At 37.7% G+C, this 25,993-nt stretch overlaps 1 protein-coding gene across 1 annotated transcript in view; it reads right to left on the bottom strand.

The window, feature by feature from the left end:
- LOC306773049 (complement C3-like) overlaps positions 1–25,312 on the bottom strand; it is a gene marked incomplete at both ends in the record, with an annotated part of 45,839 nt that extends 20,527 nt beyond the window's left edge. Inside the window, 23 exons of the mRNA XM_079262752.1 lie at positions 5,356–5,445; positions 6,126–6,189; positions 7,861–8,073; positions 8,885–9,024; positions 9,249–9,337; positions 9,430–9,547; positions 9,664–9,861; positions 10,802–10,951; positions 12,189–12,318; positions 14,189–14,344; positions 14,467–14,658; positions 14,764–14,852; positions 16,329–16,401; positions 16,607–16,722; positions 20,104–20,224; positions 20,468–20,582; positions 20,722–20,815; positions 20,897–20,979; positions 21,068–21,156; positions 22,028–22,110; positions 23,081–23,243; positions 23,741–23,939; positions 25,236–25,312. Coding sequence (XP_079118878.1) covers positions 5,356–5,445; positions 6,126–6,189; positions 7,861–8,073; positions 8,885–9,024; positions 9,249–9,337; positions 9,430–9,547; positions 9,664–9,861; positions 10,802–10,951; positions 12,189–12,318; positions 14,189–14,344; positions 14,467–14,658; positions 14,764–14,852; positions 16,329–16,401; positions 16,607–16,722; positions 20,104–20,224; positions 20,468–20,582; positions 20,722–20,815; positions 20,897–20,979; positions 21,068–21,156; positions 22,028–22,110; positions 23,081–23,243; positions 23,741–23,939; positions 25,236–25,312 — 2,842 coding nt within the window. The remainder of the gene's footprint in view (positions 1–5,355; positions 5,446–6,125; positions 6,190–7,860; positions 8,074–8,884; positions 9,025–9,248; positions 9,338–9,429; positions 9,548–9,663; positions 9,862–10,801; positions 10,952–12,188; positions 12,319–14,188; positions 14,345–14,466; positions 14,659–14,763; positions 14,853–16,328; positions 16,402–16,606; positions 16,723–20,103; positions 20,225–20,467; positions 20,583–20,721; positions 20,816–20,896; positions 20,980–21,067; positions 21,157–22,027; positions 22,111–23,080; positions 23,244–23,740; positions 23,940–25,235) is intronic.
- Between the last annotated feature and the right edge of the window lie 681 nt (positions 25,313–25,993).

Below are 25,993 nucleotides of genomic sequence, written 5' to 3'. Positions count from 1 at the left end.
TTTAGATGGACCTACATTTTTTGACTCATATCTTATCTATATAAGTTGTTTTATCTGCTGTAATAATTCAGTTTATTGGGAAAAAGGAAATGACTAGAGAGAAATATAATTTCATTACCCTTAATGTAAATGGATTGCACAGCCCTGTTAAAAGGAGTAAAGTTATAGCTAAGATGAAACGTGAAAAACAAGATGTCATATTCTGGCAAGAAACTCATTTGTCAGATATCGAACATGAAAAACTTAAAAAATGGTTTAAATACTCATACTTTTCTTCATTTAAAGGGGGTTGTGCAAGAGGAGTTTCAATTCTTATTTCAAACAGGGTTAATTTTCAGTTCAGCTCACAGGTGGCCGATGAGTAAGGCCGATATGTGTTAGTGAAAGGTTTTATTGATCACAAGAAGGTTACCTTACTAAATGTTTATCGACCTCCCAGAAGCGATAAAAAATTCATTAGGAAGATTTTTGATTTATTATGCAATGAGATGTCCGGGGTAGTGATATGTGGTGGAGACTGGAATTTGCACTTAAATCCTTCATTGGATGTCTCATCTAAAACAAAAAAGATACAACCAGAAGTACAAATTGCTAAAAAATTATTGAAAGAGTTAGGCATGATAGATATATGGAGAGACTTACATCCAGGTGAAAAAAGTTTTACTTTTTTTTCCCACTCTCATTCAATGTTTTCCAGAATAGATTATTTTTTCATGCCTAATTATGACAGACATAGGATTATTGATTGTCATATGGGTGTTCGGGATATATCTGACCACGCGGGGGTTTACTTAACAATACATTTAGATACTGAACAAAAAGAAAGAGTTTGGAGGCTGAATACGAGCTACCTTAACAATGAAGAATTCCAGAAATATACTCAAGAGGCTTTTGAAGATTACATGTATTATAATAATTAAGGAAAACACTTCTCCAAGTGTATTGTGGGATGGTGCTAAAGCAGTCCTCAGAGGTAAACTGATAATGTGGCCATCTATTAAAAAAAAAGATAAAGAGAAACAAATTGCTGATAAGGTCAAGGAGCTTAAGTTTTTAGAAGAGGAACATCTTAAATATAACAACGCAAACAGTTTAGAACAGTTAACTTTAACGAGACGGACTTTAAACGAACTGTACGAGAGCCAAGTAGCTAAGAAAGCAAAATTTATCAAACAAAACTACTATGAGAATGGACCCAAAGCTAAGAGGTTACTTGCTTGGAGGACACGCAAACAGGAAGCCAGTCGTTTTATACACAAAATTAAAAACCCTCAAACGAATGAAATACAATATGACCTAAAGAATATACAAGAATCTTTTGTCTCCTACTATTCAAACTTATACTCTCAACAACCCGCGGCAGACCAAAACTTAATGGAAAATTTCCTAGACTCATTAGATTTACCTTCTATAGGCACAGAACAAAATAAGAGACTTGCACAGAAAATAACAGAGGAAGAAATTAGTAAAACAATCTCAAACCTTAAAGGTAACAAAGTGTCCGGTCCAGATGGGTTTCCTTCGGAATGGTACAAGTGCTTTAGGCAAATGATCATACCAATATTAAAGGATTGTTTTAATTATGTTCTGGAAGGCGGAGAAATACCCATATCTTGGAATCAAGCCCTTATTACAGTAATACTCAAACCAGGGAAAGATGCTACTGAATGCAGCTCCTACAGACCTGTATCAGTTCTAAACATAGATTATAGAATATTTACAACAATATTAGCCAAACGATTAGAAAATATAATTCCTGAATTAGTAAATACAGATCAAACAGGATTTGTTAAGAATAAACAAACACACGATAATATACGCCGAGCATTTAAACTTATAAATCACATGAAATCCAAAGAATCTGTGCTCCTTAGCCTCGATGCAGAAAAGGCGTTTGATTCCGTAAGATGGGAATTTTTATATTCAGTCTGTAATGAAACACTTTTATTTATTTTGCAGGATCGTAGGAAGTCGGCAAATAATGAACACACAAACTCTCTGCCCAATGATTAACTCAGCGTTTTATTAACCTTGCAGCACGAGAGTAAGCACATTGGTTAAGGCAGTTCCCAGCTCTTACCGTAACACGGATAGGTTGGGGAGCCCACAACCCCGGTAGAGAGTGCCAAAACCAGCTGGGCATCCTGATCAGATAGACCCGCAGCAGACTCCACCGAAGTCTGGGACTTCCCCGCTTTAATACCCCTCACTCTGCAACATAACGTGGGAGCGCTAGGGAGGTGGCCAACCATCCCCACACACACACACACCATGAGACCATAACTTTTGTTGTTTCACATGCTCAGTTTACCTTCTTCAGTGATATAAGCAAGCAGCTCTGCAAAACAGGATACTCTTCCCACAACACCATTGAATGAGGGCACACAACATCACCAATAAAGTTTATACTTCACAGTCCTAAAACGTTTCGGTTTCAATAACCAGGTTGTTAAGTGTTTAAGATCCCTGTATAGCACACCCACAGCAAGAATTAAAATTAACGGAGACTTGTCAAATTCGGTTTCACTAAAAAGAGGGTGCAGACAGGGATGTGCAATGAGTGCGACGTTGTTTGTACTGTTTATTGAACCGTTGGCGCAGGCCATCAGGGAATCCAAAAATGTTGTAGGCGTTACCATGTACAACACAGAATATAAAATATGTCTCCATGCAGACGATATTTTAATGACCCTTTCTAAACCTGATACAAGTCTAACATCATTACTATCTTTACTCCGCACGTTTAGCTCATTTTCTGGCTACAAATTAAATCTTCATAAAACACAAATATTAACATTTAACTATAATCCAAATAGAAAAGTTCAAAAGCGGCTAAAATGCAATTGGAATAACAGCATAATTAAATATCTTGGGGTCCATATACCCAAGGATCTAACAGAAATGTATAAACATAACTATAGCCCCTTAACGTCCAGTATAAAAGCAGATATGAAACGATGGTTACTGCTACCAATGAATATGCACCACAGAATAGAACTGGTAAAAATGATTATATTACCCAGACTGCTTTATCTATTTTTGGCACTACCAGTTGAAGTGCCCTTCAAGCGATTTACTGAATGGAACAGAATGATTTCAAATTTTATTTGGGACAATCACAGACCAAGGATAAAATTTGAAACTTTACAGTTAACAAGAAATGAAGGTGGCAGGGCCCTTCCTTGTCTTCAGAGTTATTATAAGGCTGCACAACTTAGGGTTCTAATTGCATGGTGTGACCCGTTGTATGATGCCAGATGGAAGGAAATGGATCAGGCTGAGATCCAAATTCCTCTTCCCTCAATTTTAGGAGACAAACACTTGTTGCAGGCACTTTTGCCCAAAATATCTATTTGGATGAAAACTCCACTAAGCATATGGCTTAAAGAACTCAAAGATAAGACTGTTGAAGAGGAAGCAAAGATCCTACACTGGCCGGCATATGACGGATCATTCATACCCGCAAGAAATGATACCAGGTTTAAATATTGGTGCAGCAAAGGTATTACAGCATATTGGAAAATTGTTACAGGGAAGGGACTGATAACCTTTCAACAACTATCAGACAGGTATAACTTAGGGAAAGAGGACTTTTACAGATATCTCCAATTAAGACATCATTTTAAAGCTGATATTAAATCCAAAAGCTCAGAGAGCAACCCTCTAATTATGCTTGTTATAGATTCATGCAAAGGTAAACTTAATAAAAAACAAATCTCATCAATATATTCAGTATTACAATCTAATAAAAAACACTCTACCATGTATATCAAACAAAGATGGGAAATGGAAGTTGGAATTAATCTATCTGAGGATGACTGGTTAAACGTGTGTAGAAATATTGCAACCACTTCTTGCTCTGATTTATGGAGGGAATTCACTTGGAAGAACATATTAAGGTATTTCATTACGCCAAGGATTAAAGAATTACAAACTAAAAACTCTATACAGGGGAATTGTTGGAGAAAATGTGGACAAACATCAGCAGGCCATTATCAAATTTTTTGGGAATGTTCCAGGATTGCCCCCTATTGGACAGAGGTGATTAGACAAATTAAGATGATTACAGGATTGCAACTGGAGGAGACCTTTTCAGTGTTCTACCTTGGAAATATACCAACTGGACTACGAAAAGAAGATAGATATCTTTTGCTTTTTATGTTGGCTACAAGTAAAAAAGCTATTACGCGGAAATGGCTGAAAATGGATCCACCGACTGCTAAGGAATGGACAGAAGTGATAAACGAAATACACACAATGGAGACTCTGACATTTTCACTGAGACATACTTCAGAAAAAGGGGAGCGCTTTTGGAGAAAATGGGCAAACTCATTAGAAACTGAAAATATAAAAGAATAACTATGTAAGATAAGCTAAATGAAAGGGAAAACAAGGAAAAGGAGAAAAAGGTGTAAAGGGGGAAAAAAAAAACAAACAAAAAAAACACTTAAAATATACATACTTAAATATACATGTGTAACCTGTGACAGTGTGGCCTAAAACCTGTAAATTGTGGTTTGTATACGTCGGTCCATCTGTTGTTCTGTTCTTTTATGTTATGTTTGTATTATTTCTGTTTGAAAATTTGAAAATCTTTCAATAAAAACAAAGTTTAAAAAAAAAAAAGTCCTGTAAATGAGCCATTTGTGATCTCATGTTTACACAATTTCCTCAAAGTCGAAAATGACCAAGTTCAAATTTTTAGATACATGATATGTTTCAAGTTTTTACTCTAAACTTATCACCTTATAACGTGATAGAAACTTTTTTTTATTAGGATGACAGCTCTATGCTTGCGTAAAAACAATTTAGAAAAAAGAAAGTGCTCAAACAAGAGAGGAGCTCTAAAATGCTGATTGTGATTTGTTTTTCCACTCTTACTACAAAGACTCATATCTCCCCTTTATGTGGTTTCTACAGTTAATATGTGGATGTTTGGTAATTTCAAGAAGTAAAACTTGAAAACCAGTGAATTAGTCATGAGTTTGTATTAAAATGTAATTCAGTTGGAAGATAAATCTAAACAAATGTTAGGTTTTCTATTTGATTTAATAGATAGAAGGAATTATCCTGAAAATGTAGCTGTTGCAGTATCCATGTACAGTTGTACTTATAAAACAAAGAAAAGGAAACAGTATAAAATTAAAAATATCAACTAAATAACTTAATGAAGATGTATATAAATAAAATAAATATGTACATAAATATGTACAATATCAGTGTAATAATATGGTACAGTGCAATATATTCCTAAATAAAATTATTTGTGTGATACTGCATCACACTGTGTATAAGCAATGTAAGTATCACATAATAGGGGTTCTCATTTTTAGAAAATGTGTCCCTTGTTCTTACCTGTCACAGAGACATGTGTGTTCGTCGGTGTGTTAGGAATCATATATGACTCTGGAATTTCACTCTTGATAGTCACCTCCTGCTTACCATCTAAGAGGAAAAAGAGAGGGAAAAAGTATGCTCGTAAACAAAATCCCATACCTATTCCCTTTTGTTGTTTCTGCTTTTTCTTTTTGGCATATTCTAGTGGGGTGGGTTTGGGGGATATCTGGTGCTGAACAGTCAATCAAATTCCAAAAAGTATTCAGCTTTAACTGTCCTTGATAAGAGTAAACCACAAATACAGTGAATGCAGCATGCAAAATGCTTTTATATAACATTCTGCATTGGCACTACCATGTTCTTGCTAATAATGCAGCATTTATGAAGCATCATTTTCAAATATGTCTTTGTCAGTGCTAAAAATTTTCTGACCAAAATTTTATGAAGAACGTCTAAATCTGACAAGACCACAAGATGTGACAACAGTGCAAAGTTGAACAGCCAAGAATGCTGAAGAAACACTAATAAAACCAATGATTCGAACAGTGATAAAAGACATAAATGTAATGCAGGATCATCCTAAAAGAATGATTGTTGATAAAATAATATCATTGCTCTTCCAAACTTTGGTTTTGTTTTTACATTAGATGACTACTTTAGTTGTAGTTACCAGTACCTTATCTTGTAAAATCTAGATCTTTTAAAAATGTGGCGTTTACATGTGCCTGGTACCATTAGAATTTTAATAAAACTGCCCCCAATTGCAGCTTCTTGAACAGTAAACTTACTTTGACCTTTCTTGGCAGGATCAAGTGTGACACTAAATGACCTTTTCTCCAGCACACCTGGAGGCTGGAAAGAGAATATGTGAACAAACAAACCAGTAGTGAAACAATGTCTCTAAAGGTACACTGTGTAACTTATTTGTCTTTACCCTGTGAGAGGGACAACAAAATGGCCAACAAAAGAAAAAGGTATAAAAACCGGGATAAAACAAGAATCTACCTCGATGTAACGTTTACCAGATAGAGGCAGTTCATGAGTGATTGCGACTTCCACAATAACGTGGAGGTCACAGCTTTCTACAGGACAGGAAACTTAATTCAAATTAACTGGGATGACTTTTCTTTTCTCCCTCTTTTCTCACACTGACATTAGCTATTAGCAATCAGCTTGTGACTTATCAGCATCAATAACCAAACAGATCATTCTTACATTACTTAAAGTGGAACTATTTTGTGCATTTCAGGCTAATTTATTTTTATTTCTGAGCCCAGAAGGGCTGGGAATGATCGAGTTATTGTCACAAATTGCTTTATTTACTTCAGACTGACCCTCTCCGTAGGCTGTCAGATCAGCTTGTGGGCAAAACGAGTGGATTGAGACTTTTCCGCATTAAGCCCCGCCTCCCACCACTGCACTACATCGGGAGAGCACACCTGCTTTCGCCGTCATTGTAACATCTCATAAACAGAAAGATTAGGCTAATATGAGCTCAATAAAAAAAAACAAAATACAATGTCAAAACATAGCATACAGCCCTACATGTTGGAACCTGAATCAGACCCTGAAAACAAAGTGGAAAACAGCAACCCACAGCAACGAATGCAACAGGATGTCTCTCTTTGGTAAACTCACCAGCCATTGTTCGAAATAACTTTATCTGACGTTTTCCACCCGCCTGATGTATTTGTACATGCCCTTGTTAACCAGTAGAAGGTAACCAATCACCGAACCTTATCCCCCGGGAAGTCACAAGGATTTCCAAGTAAAAAAAAACTCTCTAAAACGACGCGTTTTTCATCACCATGGAAATCGAACGGAGAGAGTGCTGGAACTCAAACTCAAACTTTAACATGCATTTAGGTGATAAAACACAGTGTCGTTCACATGTCTGATGAGGATTCAACACTGTAACACTGTAGAAAGCTCAGAAAACTCTGAATACCATAATAGCACCCCTTTAAACTTAAATTGCACTGTGGCTTTCAGAAAGCATTCATGATGACTTTGCAAGGCTTGTATGCATGCATAGCATATATTTTAGTTCCTAGAACAAGATCAGTAATATTTATATATATAAAACACCCTAAGCTTCTGTAAGCGGAAAAAGGGATGGAAAATTATTTTAACAATCAAAGGAAGCATATCATCTTGTTATAGTATGGATGCACAAAGCTCACAATAAACAAGGCAGCTGCCTTGAAAAAAACAGAGGCAGATTTCTGAAGGTACTTAAAAAAAACAAAACCAAAAAATAAAACTTAAACAACTAAAACAACTAAAACAAGAACTGTTTTCCAGAGACAATACAAAGTTACAAAGTTATTTTGGAGGAATTTTGAGCAAATTACGGTACAAAAATTTACATTAAACTTTAATAGAATACTGTAACCTTGTTAGAAAAAAGAAAAAAAATTTTTTGTATTTATTACTAAGTTATTAGACTATTGTTTTCTACTTTTGTTTAAATCTGAATACAACTTTGTTACAAAAGAAAAAAAAAATTACAGTCTTTCTTACCACGACACGAAGAGTCTTTTCAACTCCGTCATTATGGTACGAGTTTTTAACAGCTCCTTTGACCTCAATTTTAACATCTCCTTCCTTCATAGGTATAATGATAAATGGCACAGATCGTGTGGTTCTTGCTCCAACTTGGACCTCCTGACGGAACCACCCTTTCTTATAAGCAGCACTGCAAGCACCAGGGTCTTCTTTTAGCTCCAAGCGTACCTTCAAATGAGTTAAGAGGAAATGATAAAAACAGATTGACAATGAGGCCACTACATGTTTTTAATGTGTCCTGTCCAGCGTCATGACAACACACTGTTGGCTGCTGTGTTGTGCTGAATATCCTTTTGGATATGAGCCTCCCTTTGATTCTTAAATTGTATTCTTTATTTTATCATTTATATAATTTTTTGTTATTTCTGATTATAACTGCTTGACTGGACAGGAGGGAAAGAGACAGTCAAGAAAAAGGATGAGAAAAGAGACAAAAATTTTCAACAAAAAAAACAACTACATTTTTAGAGAAACAGCAAGTGTCTAAAGCCCTAAAGAAAATACAACAGACATCATCACAGAGAAAATAAAATCATGGATAGCTACATACAGAGCAGCAACCAATATGTGCAGGGGTATGAGTTTGTGTTGGGTGTGTATGTCTACTACATGCATATGTGATATGCATTCTTAATAAAGCATAACTTTTTTTTTCAAAACACATGCAGTTTTTTTCAGAGTGGCTCATTACTCTGTATAAAATAGTTAAAAAGTTTCTGTGTAAATACAAATGCTCAAAATGTGATAATTTAACATGCATTATATCACCAGATAAATCTGGAGTGACTGTTCAGCACAAACAAAAGGACACTTTACAATATTTCTTAGCATTGTTGTATTCAGTCTTCTTTAACTACAATAAAACATATTGGTTGTTTGGTTACTTTTGAACAGGCTAAGTGTTTATTTATAACACTTTCCCATAATGGTTACACCGTGTCTCCTTGACAATCAGTTAGATGAAATGGCAGCAACTTACAGTGATAGGCGCATTATCATAGTTGTGGAGAATTGCTTTAATTTCCAGCTGTTCTCCTCGAACAGCTGAATATGGGAGTCTGAGGTCAATGAAGAATGGCTTCCAGACTTTGACCTGTAATGTCTCAGCCACACAGATTCCTTAAATAAAAAAATTAACACAGAAAAAAAATCCAGCTCTTACTAACAGGATACACCTTTTTTTTCTTTGTGACCTCAGTCAGACAGGCCTGTGAAAGTCCGCAGAAAGTCTCAACTTTATTGCACTGTACATATGTATCTTTATGCACAGCACTACTGGTATCACTGTCAAAAGATGAAAAATGAAACTTCTTCTTCACTTAAAGAAGATAAAAAGTCCTTACCATGAGTTTTTGACAGACTAATGCCAGTAAACTGCCAGGTGGTGATAGAGTCAGGTAAAGGCACACGCTGATTAATTTGTGTGGTTTTACTGAAAGAAAGTCAGTTTTCAGGGACAGAATTATATAAATTCTAAAAGCAATAATAGACATTTTGTTTTAATTTTTTTTCTGCTGACTTTACCAGTTTTTATCAGTGTCAGGGCACGGATCCAGTAGGACTTCAAGCCAGTGCCAACTTTCAGGAAAATTGGAACGGGACACTATTTCATTTCTGTCTGTGTAACCGTCATCAGCATCACCTGAGAAAGTATCAAAAAGATTAGTTTTCTTCATAGATGGCTTTTATTTTCTCATTTTCACATTTAATCAAAATATGGAATACAACTGCCCCCATTTTTTTTAATGCATTTCTTACTGCGAGCAAGTTGTAGGACTTCTCCTTTGTTCTCGTCCTGATATTTCTTCATCTCCAGGCAACAGTGAAGGAAGGCCTTTGCACATGCTGCATCGTCAACAATGTACTCGCTGCGCCTTTCACAGGTGTATGAGACTGGGACATCCCTCATACCATCCAAGCAGCATTCTTTGTCATTTTTTTCTTCAAAATAACTTACTGACAAGAAAAAGAGTTGTGACACAAGAGGAGAAATACAATATGGTTTAAATTAATATGTTAGCGGTGAAATTCGATTAAAATAAATAGAATAAATGAATGTCTTTATAATAAATCATCTCAAATAATCTAATTTTATTGGCATTTTCTCAACCACTCAGTCTAATTAGGTTCACGGGGAAGCTGGAGCCTATCCCAGCAATCCTTGGACAAGAGGCAGGGTACACCCTGGCTAGGTCACCAGTCCATCACAGGGCCAACGCAGAAAGACTAATAACCATTAATGTTCACTTCTTGGGACAATTTAGAGTAACCAACTAAACTAACATGCATGTCTTTGGACAGTGGGAGGAAGCCGGAGTACCCAGAGAAAACCTGTGCATACACGGGATGAACATGCAAACTACACACAGAGAAGGTCACCCCTCAAGCCTCCCTCCCAGATGAGGCTTGAACCAGCAACCGTCTTGCTGTGAGATCACAGTGCTAACCAGTGCCCCTAATTTTAACTGTATAACAATAATTGTGATGGAAAAATGTTTTCTTTTTAAATTTAATTGGATTTTAGTGGACGACGGAATCAATTATTTGTCACTGACATTTTATTTATAAACTCAAGCTGAAGAAAAGTCTGGAAATATGCATTTGATTGCATTTCAATTCAAAACTGTAGAAAAAGCAATAGAAAATATCCCTGTTCAAAACCAAACTTTAAGTAAACTATTATTAATAATTAAACTATTCTTTAATTCAGCATCGACAACATGTCACAATGACAGACATTTTGAGCCAGGACAGGATCATCCAGTGGTAACTGTACATGTTTAATTTTCAGACTGGTCATGGAGGTGTGCATGCAGCTGGGAGCTGCTGCTGCATGAGGACCTAAGCTGCAGTGAGCGTTTTTGGATGGAGGGGCTGCTCAGTACCTGCAGCTCACTGTGAAAAGTAAAGGCCAGTTTATACTTGTGCAGCATCTGCATCAGGTTGTTTACGCTACAACCCCCGTAGACCTGCAGATACATGATGCGTACCTCTTCAGATGCATCCCGCAGCCATATGGAAGTACTCCCTTGTGATTGGTCAGAGTCTGAAAGTATTTGCGGATGTCTGGGTCTTATAGCTGAATGTGTAAACATTAAACATGCATGCTTTCCTATCAGTTTCTAAAAAGTCGCTGCTCATTTAAAAAAAAAAAGAAAAAAAAGTAACGGTTGTTTGGCAAGTTCTGATGTTTGTATCACTATAATCGTTCATTCATTCATTCATTTTCTGAACCGCTAAATCCACTCCAGGGTCACGGGGAAGCTGGAGCCTATCCCAGCTGGCTTTGGGCGAAAGGCAGGGTACACCCTGGACAGCTCGCCAGTCCACCGCAGGGCCACACTCCCTATAATCGGTTTTACCAAGAAGTCATGCACTGACAAATGTTCAGCATTGTTTGAAACGCTAACTGAAATTTAATACCTTGATCAATTAATTATTTTAGTTGGAAATGTTAAAAAAAATCTTAAGAGCTCTTAAAGAACTTAAAGAAGCAAACATTTTGACATCTGATACTACACAATAACACACAATGTAGGAAAAGGACTTCATCTGCAAAACATAGTGAAGGTGGAGAGAATTTCCTTTTTCTCTGCTACTATTTGCATTCTAGCTAAACCATTTTGATGGGAGCCTATTTACATTTTCAGTGTTGTGTTATGCTTGTTTACTGTTGTTTACTGTTGTTTTCCTAATCTTCCTTTGTTTGAAATTATACGTAGCTGTCTTTAAACTTTGAACGTATCTGTATTCAACAAGGTTTGATAAGTGTGGTTTATGGGTAATTTGACCTATAATTCTTACACAGGCTGGTCCTGACATCCATTATAGTGATGGCTCGTTTTCTTCTGCTGGTTGAAGGACACCTATATTCTGGAAAAAGCAAAATTTCCTGATTCATTATACAGAATTTAGAAACATTAAATGGTATGCCATTGTTTTGTAAACATAAAGGATAAGTCATATTAACATAGCAGAATTAAAAAAAAACAAAAAAAAAAAAACCTATAGTTGTGATTACTTTATGTGCGAAATAGTGTTGAGGTCTCTTCACTGAGACCTGACAAACGGGCATTTGTTTTGTCCCTTAAACATCATATTATCTTTACATTAAATTTGATTTAATATTCATCATTTATTTACTTTAATGAGAATTAATTGTTATTGCATAATACATTGTAGAAAAGCTTTTTAGTGATATATTTCTTAAAGCACTATTTGTGTGCCATTCACTTAGTTGTTCATAAATTACAGAAAGAAAATCAGACTTAAAAAATGGTCACCTGTTCTGTCAGGGGTTCCAATGAGGTTGCCGGTCTGCAACATCAGCCCAGCATCATAGAAGACCCTCATGCTGTTTTGCCCTCCACCTGCTGTGCAGCCGGGCTCATATTTTTCCACTGTTTCCCAAATCTGAGCAGAAAGTCATTCACATACAAAAAGACAATCAAACAACAGTTAGTAACATGAAAGTTCCACATTAAACACCAGATTAATGATGGTTGGTTCTGGTGGCCTCTGTTTGCCAGTAAGTACCTTTAAATCAAGCATGACTTGTCAGAGCAAGTTTATTGTGCCATTATTCACTGATTGGAATAACATGACACAAAGGAAAAAACGAGACTCACAATAATTTATTAGTGAACTGGTTTATGAGTCGTGTGATTTTTGTCAGTAGAATCAATGGGCCACTTCCACCAACCATTCTTATAAATTATTTACAAAGATTGTGGAATTCAGAAAAATGTTTTTTTCTGGGATTTATGAATCTGTGAACACACAGAAATGCTCCTACCGTCACTTCACTGAAATACCACCCCCATCTTTGAAAAAAATTTACTCCATGAATGTCCCAGTCATCTGTGACTAGTAGATGCAACAGTGTCTTTTCTATTACAGAAAATATTTTGTAAATTAATTAGGAAATTCGGGGAATTCCCTGGTCATCATTTTCACGACACCGTTTGCCAATGTTCATTCTCACCTGGAGGTTTCATTCGATTTTATGGATTGAAAAATACTTAACTAATCCCAGAAGTAAATTGCAAATGCACGCATTTGCTTTACCATCAAAGGACCCACCTGAAAAATATATCACAGTCTACAGAAGGTAATGATGATGAAAATTGATTCTACAATGTCCCCCTTTCTTCTTGGCCTGTGCACAACAAGGATGTACGTCCACATGCACCAGAATTCTGTCCAACTCAGGAGTAATTAAAATCATTTAAAGGTCCCTGTGTGATTATTTATAGCTACTTATATAAGTTTAACACCTTAAAGTTCTTCAGTTTTCATGTAAAAAAAATATGAAGAATAAAAAATACTTAAGAACCAACTGTTTTGCAATTGGAAAATTTTACTAAGTCTGCAGGTTAGATTGTACACATTAATGGAATACATCACTCCAAGTTAAAGAATCTCAGCTTTGCAAATGTGTAGGTACTTGGAAGGGAGACTGAGGAAAATACATATTTACAAGTCATGTCCAGCCCACAGGACAGCTCATACCAACAGTTTGAAAATAGTTTTCAATCGGTTTGCAGGACAAAACTTTTTAATTTCTTTTTTGCTTTCATTCATTCTTTTGGCATTCTGCTTGTTTTTCTTCCTTATCTATCATACTGCTGTCTATCTGTTTGTGCACAGTCTGTCAGTTTATCGGCCTTTTCTAGGTTTTACTTGCAAATGCCCAGGTCAGTTAGCCTGAACTTTTAACTTTCAAGAGATTAGTTGGCTGTTAATCAATTTAAGACAAAAGATGAATACACAATACAAGTACAAGAACAAATTAGAGAAAATAATATCATTCACCAACATCGTCTTCATCATGAGAGGATATTGGGGAATGAGACCCAGTGACTCCATTCATTTATCACTCCCTTGTTTGGCATGTCGACAGATATTTTGTATTAGTACCAACAAATTAATAAGGCAGGTGTATATGTGACATTTACAGTACTGCTGTCTCCCAGATCTTTTGCACTTTTTGCCTTTCTGCCTTCCTTCGGCAGGAAGGAAAATTACACGTTTGCAGTTTAGTTTACTTTAAAAAAAATAGGTGAGTGGTGCATTTATTTTATATTCACACAAGGGAAAGATGTGTAAATTAGAAACATTTTCTACTTTTGCAAAGTTATTTAGAAGCTAAATAGATGACGTCAGAACAGCTGCTGGATATCTTCACTTGAAATAGTGAAAGAAGAACATTTGCTCAATTTTTCTGTGAAGTAATAAGTTCAGAAAATATATTTAGTACTTAATAAAATGAAAAAGAAATGACCTTTTTCTGTGTCAGGCGATGCTTGTTGTTTAAGACGTAGACGGCTTTGTCAACTGCCACGAGTCCCACTGTGGCCCCTGGATCTCCTGTGACGACCAGCTGCAAAAGCTTGCGAGGTTCGTAAGATGGAGCGGCTCCATCTACTTCCAGTTTCAGCTGAATGTGGAAGGAAGAACATTTTCTTTCTAAAAATGATGCACATGCCTACAGTTTCTCAGTTTGTATGAATTTGTTCTCTAACATGATGAAATGCTCCACATGAGTGTTGGGTCTCTCACCGTTCCCATGCAGACGTCTTTCACATCGACCCAAACAGAGTCAGATACCAGTTCATTAGTGCTCGTGTGGTAGTAGGCCACAACGCGGAATGATGGCAGCATATCTTTGGTAAACTGAATTGTCTGAGCAATCTGATTTTGACGATTGTTTTCATATCGCTTATACAGCACCAGCTGACCTCTGCTCAAGATCTGCGGAAACAGATTTATTCATCGTCCCAAAATTTTTCTCATTATGACGATGCTTAGTAACACGTTTCCAATCAAACATACAAGCAGCATCAAAGCATCTCTTACCAGATATGTAATGTCATTTTTTTCTGGCTTGCTGAGAAAAAATGTGACTTTGAAGTACTGGCCTATTTCCACCTCAGCTGTATCCACACCTGTTATAATATTACATAATCATCATCAAATGTCTAGGTGATTTTTATTTGCTATTGTTGTTGTTGTTGTTTTTGAGATTATAAACATTTAGGACATAACTTACTGATGTGGAGGTAACTTTGGCTCCCAGTTTCGTAAGGTCTAGCCACCATGTAAGCTGATGCTTGTCGTCTTTCTGGAAGGTCTGGCTGCTTAGTCCTTGCCTGTAGTTAAAACATCCAACACTAAATTGATTTTTTTTTTTTTTTAAAAGAGAAGTTCCTGACTGTTTTGAAGTCACTCTCCTGTCCAGCCATTATTGCACTTGACTTGTCTTGAAAATTTACCCTTACCAGCAAAATATTGTTTAAAATACACAAATTCAAACAAACAAATAGATTTGTGAAAGCTATCTTATAGTTTTAGTGGATAACTACATTTTTAAACAGAGAAATTAGCCATTTCATTATAAAACAAACAAGAAGAATCCTTATTAAAAGTTTGTTTGTTTTTTATAATTAATATTCTTGATGAATCCCTGCGGAATCATTGTGGCCTTACAGCCAGAAGGTTGCTGGTTTGTGCCTCAGTGGGGTGTTTGCCGAGGCGTGAGTGTAAAAAATTATTTATCTCTGTGTTGGCCCTGTGATGGACTGGTGCCCTGTCCAGGATGTACCCAGCTTCTCACCCAATAATTGCTAGGATAGGCTCCAGATCCCCATGACCATTAATTGGACTAAGAAGTTAGGAAAATGAATGAATTCCAGCGGGAAAAATTCCTTCTCCATATTCAATAGTTACATTAAAACCTGTCAAGTATTCTGTTTTGGCCAGGAAACTCCTGTTTTTTACCATTCTTTTCCGCAGAGTTATTTTCCCATAAATTTCCCGGACTATTATACGAGGAGAGAATAAACTGATACGAGAAGAATTGCTTGAGAATTTCCCTTATTTTTAAATCCAGACCTTGACAGGTATAAAAACATTGGCTGCCAGGCCAGATTCCAGTACCTAAGGAGCAGTTTGGGGTTACGGGCCTAACTCAGGGGCCACAGTCGTTCACTTCAGTTACCAACCTAGGGATGTCATCCCAGGTCCCCCAGATGCAGGTACATCATCCTAATCACTGGTCTCTTGGGGCTTAGCGGCCACATACGTGGACAGCACTTTTTTTTTAAGCTCCTATATCCACAAGTCTACATATATGGGCATCATTTTACTCTAAAAGTACATAAAATCAAAAAATGATCCCTTGATTTTTTTTTCTAATTGGGTTCAAACAAGCCCAATTTACAAGGTAAAACCAAAAAAATGCATGTAAAAAAAAAAAAAAAAGTCCTTGACGAGGACAACTGCCCATAGAGTTGCGAATAAAGCATACATTTACATTGGTGGAAAAGAAGAAAATAGAAAAAAACATACTGTAATTTGTAGGCTTCTTAAGTTTGCCATAGTATTAACGGTCATCCTTGCTAGTCCACTGGCTGTCGACTTGCCCTGAACCTTTCCAGGTTCAACCTCGATAGGAATGCCTGATGCTGGAGAGTTGTCAGGATTCAAAACTTCAACCTGACAGCAAAGAAACAAAGGTCCATGTCTTTTACTCTTGTATTTTGTCTCTTATTCAACTTAGTCTTTGAACTGCTGTTTAGTTAAATATGCTCTAAATTACGCACACTCATATTCACACACACACACACACACACACAAACATGTACAGGATATAGGTCAACATAGACAGATAGATATTTATGAATAAATGTTTAATCTTTACCAAGACATCAAATGACATTCCTGGTTTGAAAAATTTGGACGTCCTCTTAAAAGAGATGGTATAGGGGGATGTGACGATCTTGATGCCTCTCAGCTCTGCTTCCACCATCTCACCACCTGTTTGTCACACATTTATCACAGTCACATACCTGGATACCATCTCAACAGTTCTCCTCACTTTAGATAGGCCTATTTTAGGGGGCGTCTCCTAGGGGTGTGGGGGCGGTGGGCCCTTGGTCTGTCTCTCCTTCTCCCGCCCCTCCTCTTCTTTGCCCCCCCCCCCACTTTTGCATGTGGTTCGTTGGTACCTTCTGGGGCCGGTGGCGGCTCCTTTATTGGGGTTGCTGAGGGCCCTGGTTGTTGGGGCAGCTGCCCTTGGCCTGTCCTGGCCTTCGGGGGCCCCGGGAATGGGGGACGTGCCTCGTGCCGCAGGTGGCTCATCTTCTTGAGGGAGGCGCGCTTCCCTCGGGACCTAAATCCCCGGACCCCCCTCCTTCCCTTCTTCCACCACATACAGGCAGGGCGTTGGGAGGCGGACACGTTGATCTGGATGGTGAGTAAGGCCATCAAGGTGGTTTCGATCGCTGCACCCAACATCGGTTCACCTCCCAGTTTTAATTACACTTAGTCAACATAACACAAAAAACACACACTGACAACACATGGACATATTTTGGGGGGCGGGCCATGCAGTGTGCGGTGGGCGGGGCTGCTTTGGTGGTCCCGCTCCCAACATGAAGTGGTTACTTCTTCCCAATTTTAACTGCAAACAACACACACTTCACAATCATTCATAAGCTGGGAGGGAGGGGGTGACAATGGGGTCCTGCCACGCCCCTATTTCTGGGGCTGTGCCGGAGGAGTTTGGGCGGGGGAGTGGTGCTGTTCAGGGGGCCTGGGTCTGGGCTGGCCTGGCGGGGGTGGGACTGCTGCTGGCCCTGGGTGGTGCTGGATCGGCTGCATGTGTGGAGTGGTGGGGGGGCATTGACAGGGGTGGGGGGTAGTTGTGGGCCCTGATCGGGGCCCCCCTATCCCCTGCTCCCTCGGGGGTATCTCACAGGGGACACGTTGGGAAAGAAAGGTGAGGGCGTGCATGAGCCAATGGATGAAGTGGTGACTGAATGTTAGGGTAGAGGGGGGGGGGGGGATCAGGGTGAAAGAATTTAGGAAAGTGGATGGCTGCTGGGATAGGAGGAAGGGGGGGTGTATGCAGATGGGTGGGGGTGCGTATGTGGGGTTATGTTGGTGGTACAGGGAAGTGATGGGGTGGGTGTACAATGAGGAGTGTGAATGTGGATAGAGGGGTGTAGGGAGGTATGTGTGTGTGTAGAGTGGGGTATGCGTGTATGGAAGAATGGGTGATTATAGAGGGAGCAGGAATGTGTATGTGAGGGGGTGTGTGTGTATAAAGAACGGGGGTAGGAGAGTGTTAGTTTGAGCGTGTGTAAGAGAATGGGTGTATAGGGTGTGTTTAAGGAGGAAGTGTGGATGCGTGTGGGTGTGGGTGGGGGTAGGTGGGTGGGTGCATGTGTGCGTGTGTGTGTGTGTGTGTGTGTGTGTGCACATGTGTGTGCGTGTGTGCGCGTGTGTGTGCACATGTGTGTGTTTGTGTGCGTGGGTGCATGGAGGGTCTTGGTGCTCGGGGAGCGCTGCTGGTGCGCTGGGGTGCGGCCTGGCTGCCGCTCGGTGGCGGTCCGGGGATCCCGGCCCTCCGTCGGTGTGGGCTGGGCCCTCTGCCTGCGGGGGTGGGGGGTTGCTTCTGGGCTCTTGGGGCCGTGGGGCCCGCGCTCTGTCTGCCCTGGGTGGCCGGTGCCCGGCGGGGCCGGTCTTCGCTGGTCTGGGCCTGCTGGGGCCTGTTCCCCTGACTGCGGGGGACTCTGGCTGGGACCCCCGTCTTCCGCCTCCCGGGTCGATGCATGGCTGGCTCCGGGGTGGGGCGGTTGGGGTCGGCGCCTGGGGATGGCTGCCGATGGCCCTGGTCTCGGGGGTACTCCTGGCGTGCCTCTTGCCTTTGTGTGGGAGGGGTCACACTGGCATGATCACCTTTTCCGGAACACGTTCCACTCTGCATGTTCTGCATGTGACACAGTCACCGAGTCGTCACGCAGTTTTATTCACTAACAGCAGCTAGTTTTCTCATTTCTGTTTGTTTCTCATTTATATTTAACTTTTTAGATTCATAGTTTAGTTACTATGATCTAAAGTTGGCTTGTATGTGTATGTATATGTGTTAATACTGGCAAGTGTTTGTACGTATGTATGTGTGTGTATGTGTGTGCATAGAGGTGTGTGTGTATATGTATGTATGTGTATTTGTATATGTGTACATATGTATATATATGTGTATATATATATATATTATGTGTGTATACGTGTGTGTATATGTATGTGTATGTATGCGTGTGTATGTGTGTGTATATGTATGTGTGTGTGCCTGTATGTGTGTATGTATACATCTGTAGGTTGTTTTCTTTCTTTTTGTTTTTGGGTTATTTTTTAGTTGTTGTTTTTTCTCTCCCTTTTCTCTCCCTTTATCTCTTTCCCTTTTCTTATGAGGTGTTTCTTCTCCTTTCTCTTTCTGTCTTTTGTCTGTCCTCTCTGCTCCAGCAGTACAAACTCTACAATTCAAACAACAATACAAAATAAACATAGAAATAAAATAAAAATTCAGAAAGTCAAGGGGATCATTATATCTATAAAGCTTCCCTTGGCAGAGAAAATTTGCTCAGCAGAACACAGCATCCAGACCATCATTCTGCTTGCCTAAATGCTGGACAAGACAAAAAAAAAAAAAAAAAAAAAAAAGGTAGGCCTATTTTGCAAAACTAATTATTTCACTGTTTTCATCAATAGGTTCTTTTGTTCCCATTTTCACTCATTTTTCCACACCCAAAAGTTGGGTTGGGACTAATAAGAAAAAAATACAAGAAGATGAAATTCTATTTGGGAACACTTTTTGACATCAGGGGGCCATGTGAGCAGTTTTTTTTTTTTACAGGTAAACATGGCATTGTATGATTGGCTGGAGGAGGAAATGGAAATATTTTTCACAAATAAAGACAAAAATGTAACTGCCATCCTTGATAGCGAAAAAACAGCAGAATATAGAGTTTTATAAGAAGTTTGAAATGGAAATGACAGAGAATCAGTTCAAAAAGCCATGTCATCCAGTGGAAAACCTAGAAACAACACTACATGGCCAGCTGGCATAGACTGGATTTTACAAGAATTAATGATTTTTTTTTTTTTTTAATTTTAGAAATATAACCATTATTTAATCTGTCATGAAATGTGGTGACTGGCTCCAAGTAAGTTAAAGAATCTGGTGCTATGATCTAATCCAGTGTAATATTATCTCAGATGATGTGGTTGAAAAAAAGCAATTGTTATATGTAATACAAATTTCATATATAATCCATATTTTAATAAAAGCAACTTTCTATTGATTAATTCATTTATTTTTAATTTTCTACTATGAACACCAGCTGTGTTACTTACCACTCCCTGTCAGCACACTGACAGCAACATATATAGAGTTCCCCACCAGTTCATCAATTTTTGGGAAGGTGTGCATAATGTCCTCCTTTCTCAGGGTGACTTGTCCATGTCCTCTGTGTACCTATCAAAATAAAATACAAAAATTGGTAAGTTTATTATCATTTTCGGAATATGACCATTTCACACAAGTATTTCCTGGAACCAACTGAGTTTGAAGCTGTATCAATTTTAAAAGATTAAGCTGAACTATTGCACTTTCAGACTTAGTAACAAAAACAAGAAATTCCAGGATTGTCGTCATTTTCCATTTGTGTTTGTGGAAAAGAACTAATTGAATGACTACATAAATAATTTAAGCACTCACAGGGACTCTCCGAAGCGATTTTGGCAAGCTCCGTTTTTCAGCCCTATTGCCTTCTTTTGTAATGACCCCAAATACAACATAGGCTGTTCCATCCACCTCTTCACCAAACACATACCTGAAACCATAAGAAAAGGGTCAACTTGTGTTAAAAAAAAAAAAAATTATACCAATAAAATTGTTCCATTTATTATCAACTATGAATTTATTAATTAAATTTGGTTCAAAATGTTAAAAAACAAAAGCTTGTCACTTACATAGCTTTAATGGAGATGGTAAGCTCATCACTGTCCACATAGAAGAAGGGCTTCCCAGGTGGAGTTGACAATGTAACTTCAAAACTGGGGAGCACTGGGAATTGAGTCATATTTTATGGTGTGTCCAGTCATGTCAAAAGGCTTACACTGGTTTTAAAGTTTAAAATTGATTTACCATATTCTTTGACCTCAAACTCTGAAAAGAAGCTTTGCTGTGGGCTGCTTTGAAACTTTGCCACCACTCTCCATTGTCCCACACTGCACATGAGCACAAAGGGAACTCATATCAAAGATTTTGTGTAATGATACAGTTACATATATGCTCCAAACACTTCAAATACCTCACCTGACAACATCAGGAAGTGTATGGGTTTCAGATTTCATCCCTGAAGTCAGTGCGAGAGTCTGACTGTCCACTACAATGTCACCAGGGGCCTAAAAATAAACAGTGTTAAATCATCTTTTAATGACTATGATTTTAATTACTGAGGAATCTTGGATTGTTATATCAACCTCTTGCACTGAAATTATTATTGTTTTAGGCAGCTGTCCATTTCAAGAGTTGCTTTCTTTCTTTTAATAAATAAAAAAAATGTTACAATATGCTGTATAGGGACTGCCTTACAGAAGATCTGGGGGAGTGTAGATGGGTGCCCCTAAAACATGCTCATGAGCCTCTAATGAGAGCCTCTTATGTCTGGTTTCAGGTTATATTTTATTTTATTTTCCATAAGGTCCCTGATATTTCTCAAATGAAAAGAATAGCATTCATGTTCAGTGTTGTGTGTTTAGCTCATTAAATAGCTAATTTATCTCATTAAAATTTTCAAACTAGGATTGTTTGTTGCATGTTTGCTACACAAAGAGGGACCACTAAATTTGTTACTTACTGGTTGTTAAAAGAACTTTTTGTTCCTATATGAGATCATTTATTTTTTCAGCTTAGCAGAATATTCTTGATCACACCAGCAAGCACTAATCTCCACATGGAAGCACATAATGGTGATGCATACCTGAAAATGAAGCTCCCCCAAAATCCCTGTGTACGTTGAGCCATGGCTATAAGTGTTGGATTTTATTTTTCCCCCAGTTTGGTTGGCTATGTAAAAGTGCAAAGGTAACTTTTTCAAGACCATGAATACAACTCATGATGTCATCAACACTTCCAGGTAAACTATTTTCTGTTCATTTTCATTCAAATAAAAATGTAACAAGAAAGTTTGTCATTTGCAAACATGCACTGTTGCTTCAGCAACACCTTCACAATAAAATGAATTGTGGATTTATGAAATAATGAGTACAATACCAAAATTTCAATGACAACTGAAGATTCTGCTTTGCTCTCCACAGGCTCCATGCTGGGTCTCAGTCCAAAAATTCTGTAACGGACTGTTTTTGGAAATAAAAAGACAAGAATGGGATTATATTAGGTATTTCCTGCAAACTTTTGACTGTTGTATTTGCAGCATGTTTCCTAATACCTAAAGGACTGGAAAAAAGGCGTTTGCAATGTGTGCAGTTTGTTCCAATATTATGTTATGAACCTAGAGGATAAAAAAAAATGCCATAAACATTAATTGTCAGTTTGGGATGGATGGATGAATGGATGGAAAGACCAATGGACCCAAAGACATTTTTCCCAGTTAATTTATATACATGTATACATGTATATATATATATATATATATATATATATATATATATATATATATATATATATATATATATATATATATATATATATATATATATATATATATATATATATATATATAGATATAGATATCTCGCTTAATCCAATTTAAGGTTGCTATCTAACAGATACTTTTGGACAACAGATGGAGGAATATCTATCACTTATCAATACATCCAATTTTAATTCTATCAAGTCTGGCAAAGGCTGAAATTGCAAAATATCTCAGTGTTAAGTTTTACCATCAACCCTTCACAGTTACACATATAAATCACAACTGCAGCAGCACCCCACCTGTCATGGGGTCTTTTGTGATCAAAGAAATCGTGTTTAACACAGGAACCACTTACTTTTGAGCCCACCTAATCATCTTGTTGTCTCAAGAAAACAAACTTTAATCGAGATAACACAATAACTTATCCTGTGATCAAACAAAAACTGTCCTCTCTATCTCAAGATGATGAGAAAATTATTCTGTTTTCTTAAAATGACGACAGTAAAAGGATCATAGTGGAGCATGGCCACTTTTGGCTTCTGTAACATCTGTATTTCTTTGCTGTATTTTAAACTATGACCTGCATGGCCCAGACAGTATGAAGACAGAATAATAAAAAAAAAAGAGAGAGAAAAGTCTGTTTTCCAGGTGTGATGCAGGCTTAGACTCACCGGTGCTACCAGGAGTATAAATGGTCTTATCTGTCTGGATGAAAATGAAGCCAGACTGGAAGGTGACTAACACAACTTTTTCCAGGGTTCGACCAGGGAACATTGCTTGAAGGACAACATACTGCTTCGTTTCAGTGTCTTCACTGAATGCTTCAGCAGGAATCTGGCGATGGAGAAACAGTGTAACTTGAAAGTGGGAGTCATTTGTACAGGTTTAAAACTTGTAAAATGATTTCTTTGTCAGATTTGTCTAATTAGTGTCCCCCTTGTCTCCTTTCTTTAACATCCTGCTGCCTGTGACCTGGAAGTCAGTGTAAGCAAAATATTTTAAAGTATGTTTCAGTGCTTAAAATGCAGGTTCAGAGCAGACAAGCAAGCAAAGAGGATGCTTGTTGGAGGAATATAGGCTGTACATCAACATTGTGCTGTATGTCATATTATTGATGTTGGTTTACAATGACTTGGAACAAGGATGTCTCATTCTTATAAGTGTTTTTTGCTTCAAATCCTGCCTGAATCTAAAAATTTTATATTCTTTAGGCCTGAAGTTGCAGGAAGCTGCTTTGATATATAGAAGTAAAAGAGGTGGACGTGGTGGGCAGAACACATGGTAGGTGGGAAAACTTAAGTAATGTATTTGCAAGTTCGACAGCTCATTACCTTTACTTTAGCAAATCCCTGATATTTGCCCGTCTTAGTGAGAGCCACAGATGTGGATGCCAGAATTTTGGCTTTGGTTGGATGGTTCTTCACATGTACTGGAACATTTATGGTATTTTGACTACTACAATCTTGAATCTCTAAAAAGATGGTCACTGATGTTCCTATTTGCATCAGGTTGGGGGCAGACATCACTTCCCTAAAGAAAAAAAGATACAGACAATATTTGCTTTATCTAGTAAACAACGTTCAGAAGCTATGTTAAATAGAGAACCATTATTTTGTTCTGTGGGTGGCTGGTTTGTACTTTCTCAACAACTTTCTTATCAATCTTGAATTGAGCCAATGTTGAGAAAACATCAGCCCATGAAGATCAGATATGCTATTTGAGCAAAATCGTAAAAAGAAAAACATGACCTCTGAATTCCTGAATGAACTATCTGCTTGACCAAAGTTCATTATTCCAGTATTAAATCAACATAACATTTGACCGTCTTTCTGCTCTCTGTTTGCTTAGTCTGGTAAGATGCAAAAGTCAGCAAACTCAGAATAAACACTGCTGAGACTTCTGGGCAATTGCAAGTCCATAGCACTTTGACACAAAGTAAATGACACAAATAAACTCAATACGCAATTCATTTATTACTTAATAACCCTGAAGCTGAACATTTAAGTTAATGTTTCTTATATTTAGACTTTTATTCATTGCATTGCTTTTTCCAGCGTTTAAATTGAAATCTAAAACTAGAACAACTTTAATGACTTGTAAAATGCAAGACATTTATTATGAGATTATTATTCTATTTCACAGCATTTATTTTTAAGTTTTAGTCACTGACTTGGCAAACCATCTAGAGGTACACAAAATTATTCTCTGTATTTCACTTTTTTTTACTTAGAATAAAATCTGTTATGAGAATTTAAACTGCAGCTGCTTCAAAATGCATCCACTCAATATTTGTCACAGGTGCAAAATTGTGTCATAAAATAATATCAGTGTAAGTCTCACTGTATGTCACACTGGCTTCCTACTCTCCAAAAAGCTGATTTTAGTTTTATTGCTGGGTTTGAGCATTTCTCAGCAACTCAAAGTATTAAACAGAAGTGATACTTTTTTTTGGCTGGTACTTTTAATAAGTGGAGTGATGAGACTTACTAAGAACTAACCCGTCTTGTTGGAATCACTTTCCTATTTGATTTAATGAGGAAAATTATCCTAAATATTTGAGCTGTAGTTTATGTGAAGTATGTGTTTTATTCTGTTATGTTTTACATTATTCATGAAGTTTAGCTGTTTATGAATGTATTTAAAATAGAATACAACAATGTATTTATATACTGTATCCAACATTATCAGATATTTATGCAAAACCAGCGTTAAGTATTATCGCCAAAAATTTATAGAATCAGCAAGAACAGCTCATTTATGTACATGGAAACACAATTCAGTTGTGGTAACCTAAAACATTGATTCATAGAATAACATTTTACTTACAACTGAGCTCCAGCAGCTGGAGAATTGAGAGAGGAAAATGCCATCAAGGCCACCAGCAGCAGCTGGATCCCAGTCATCCTCCCTACTGATCCCATATCTGCTGTCAGTTCAGTCTGGCTTTGTGACACTCTTTTATCCACCTGCACTCACTGACTCCTCCTATGCTTCTTATCTCATCCAATTACAAGAAAGCTTCACGGTGCTTTACGTTTGTATTAGGTTTTAACCAGCAGGGGGCCCCAGTGAGAACCGTGAGGAAACGATATATTACTTCTGAAGTGTCTGAGAATTTTATTGACATTTTAAACCAAACACCTTCTGAGATCTTACCTGCTTCCTGCAATGCAATTGTTAATCAGTTTCATAATAGATTAAAAACAGCAACTGATACAGCAGCTCCACTTGCACTAAAAACCGTAAAAACCAAATTGAAGCCACTGTGGAGTACTAAAGAAACAAAAGAGCTGAAACAAAACTGCAGGATAGCAGAAAGAAGATGGAGAAAAAAATAAACTTGTGGTGCACTATGAAATCCTGCGTTATCACCTAAGAATCTATAATAACACAATAAAACAGGCAAGAACTGATCACTTCTCAAAACTCATAACTGTCAACAAAAGTAATCCAAAGTTCCTTTTTAAAACCATTGATATTTTAATAAACACTGGTTTTAATAAGTCCTCCATGCAACCATCACAAACATCATGTGAGGATTTTGCAGACCACTTCAGAAGTAAGATCAATGCTATCAGATCCAA

This window comes from Telmatherina bonti (genome assembly GCF_933228915.1).
Source record: "Telmatherina bonti genome assembly, chromosome: 3".
In the NCBI taxonomy this organism is placed as follows: domain Eukaryota; kingdom Metazoa; phylum Chordata; class Actinopteri; order Atheriniformes; family Telmatherinidae; genus Telmatherina; species Telmatherina bonti.
This window is presented reverse-complemented; position numbering and strand designations above follow the sequence as displayed.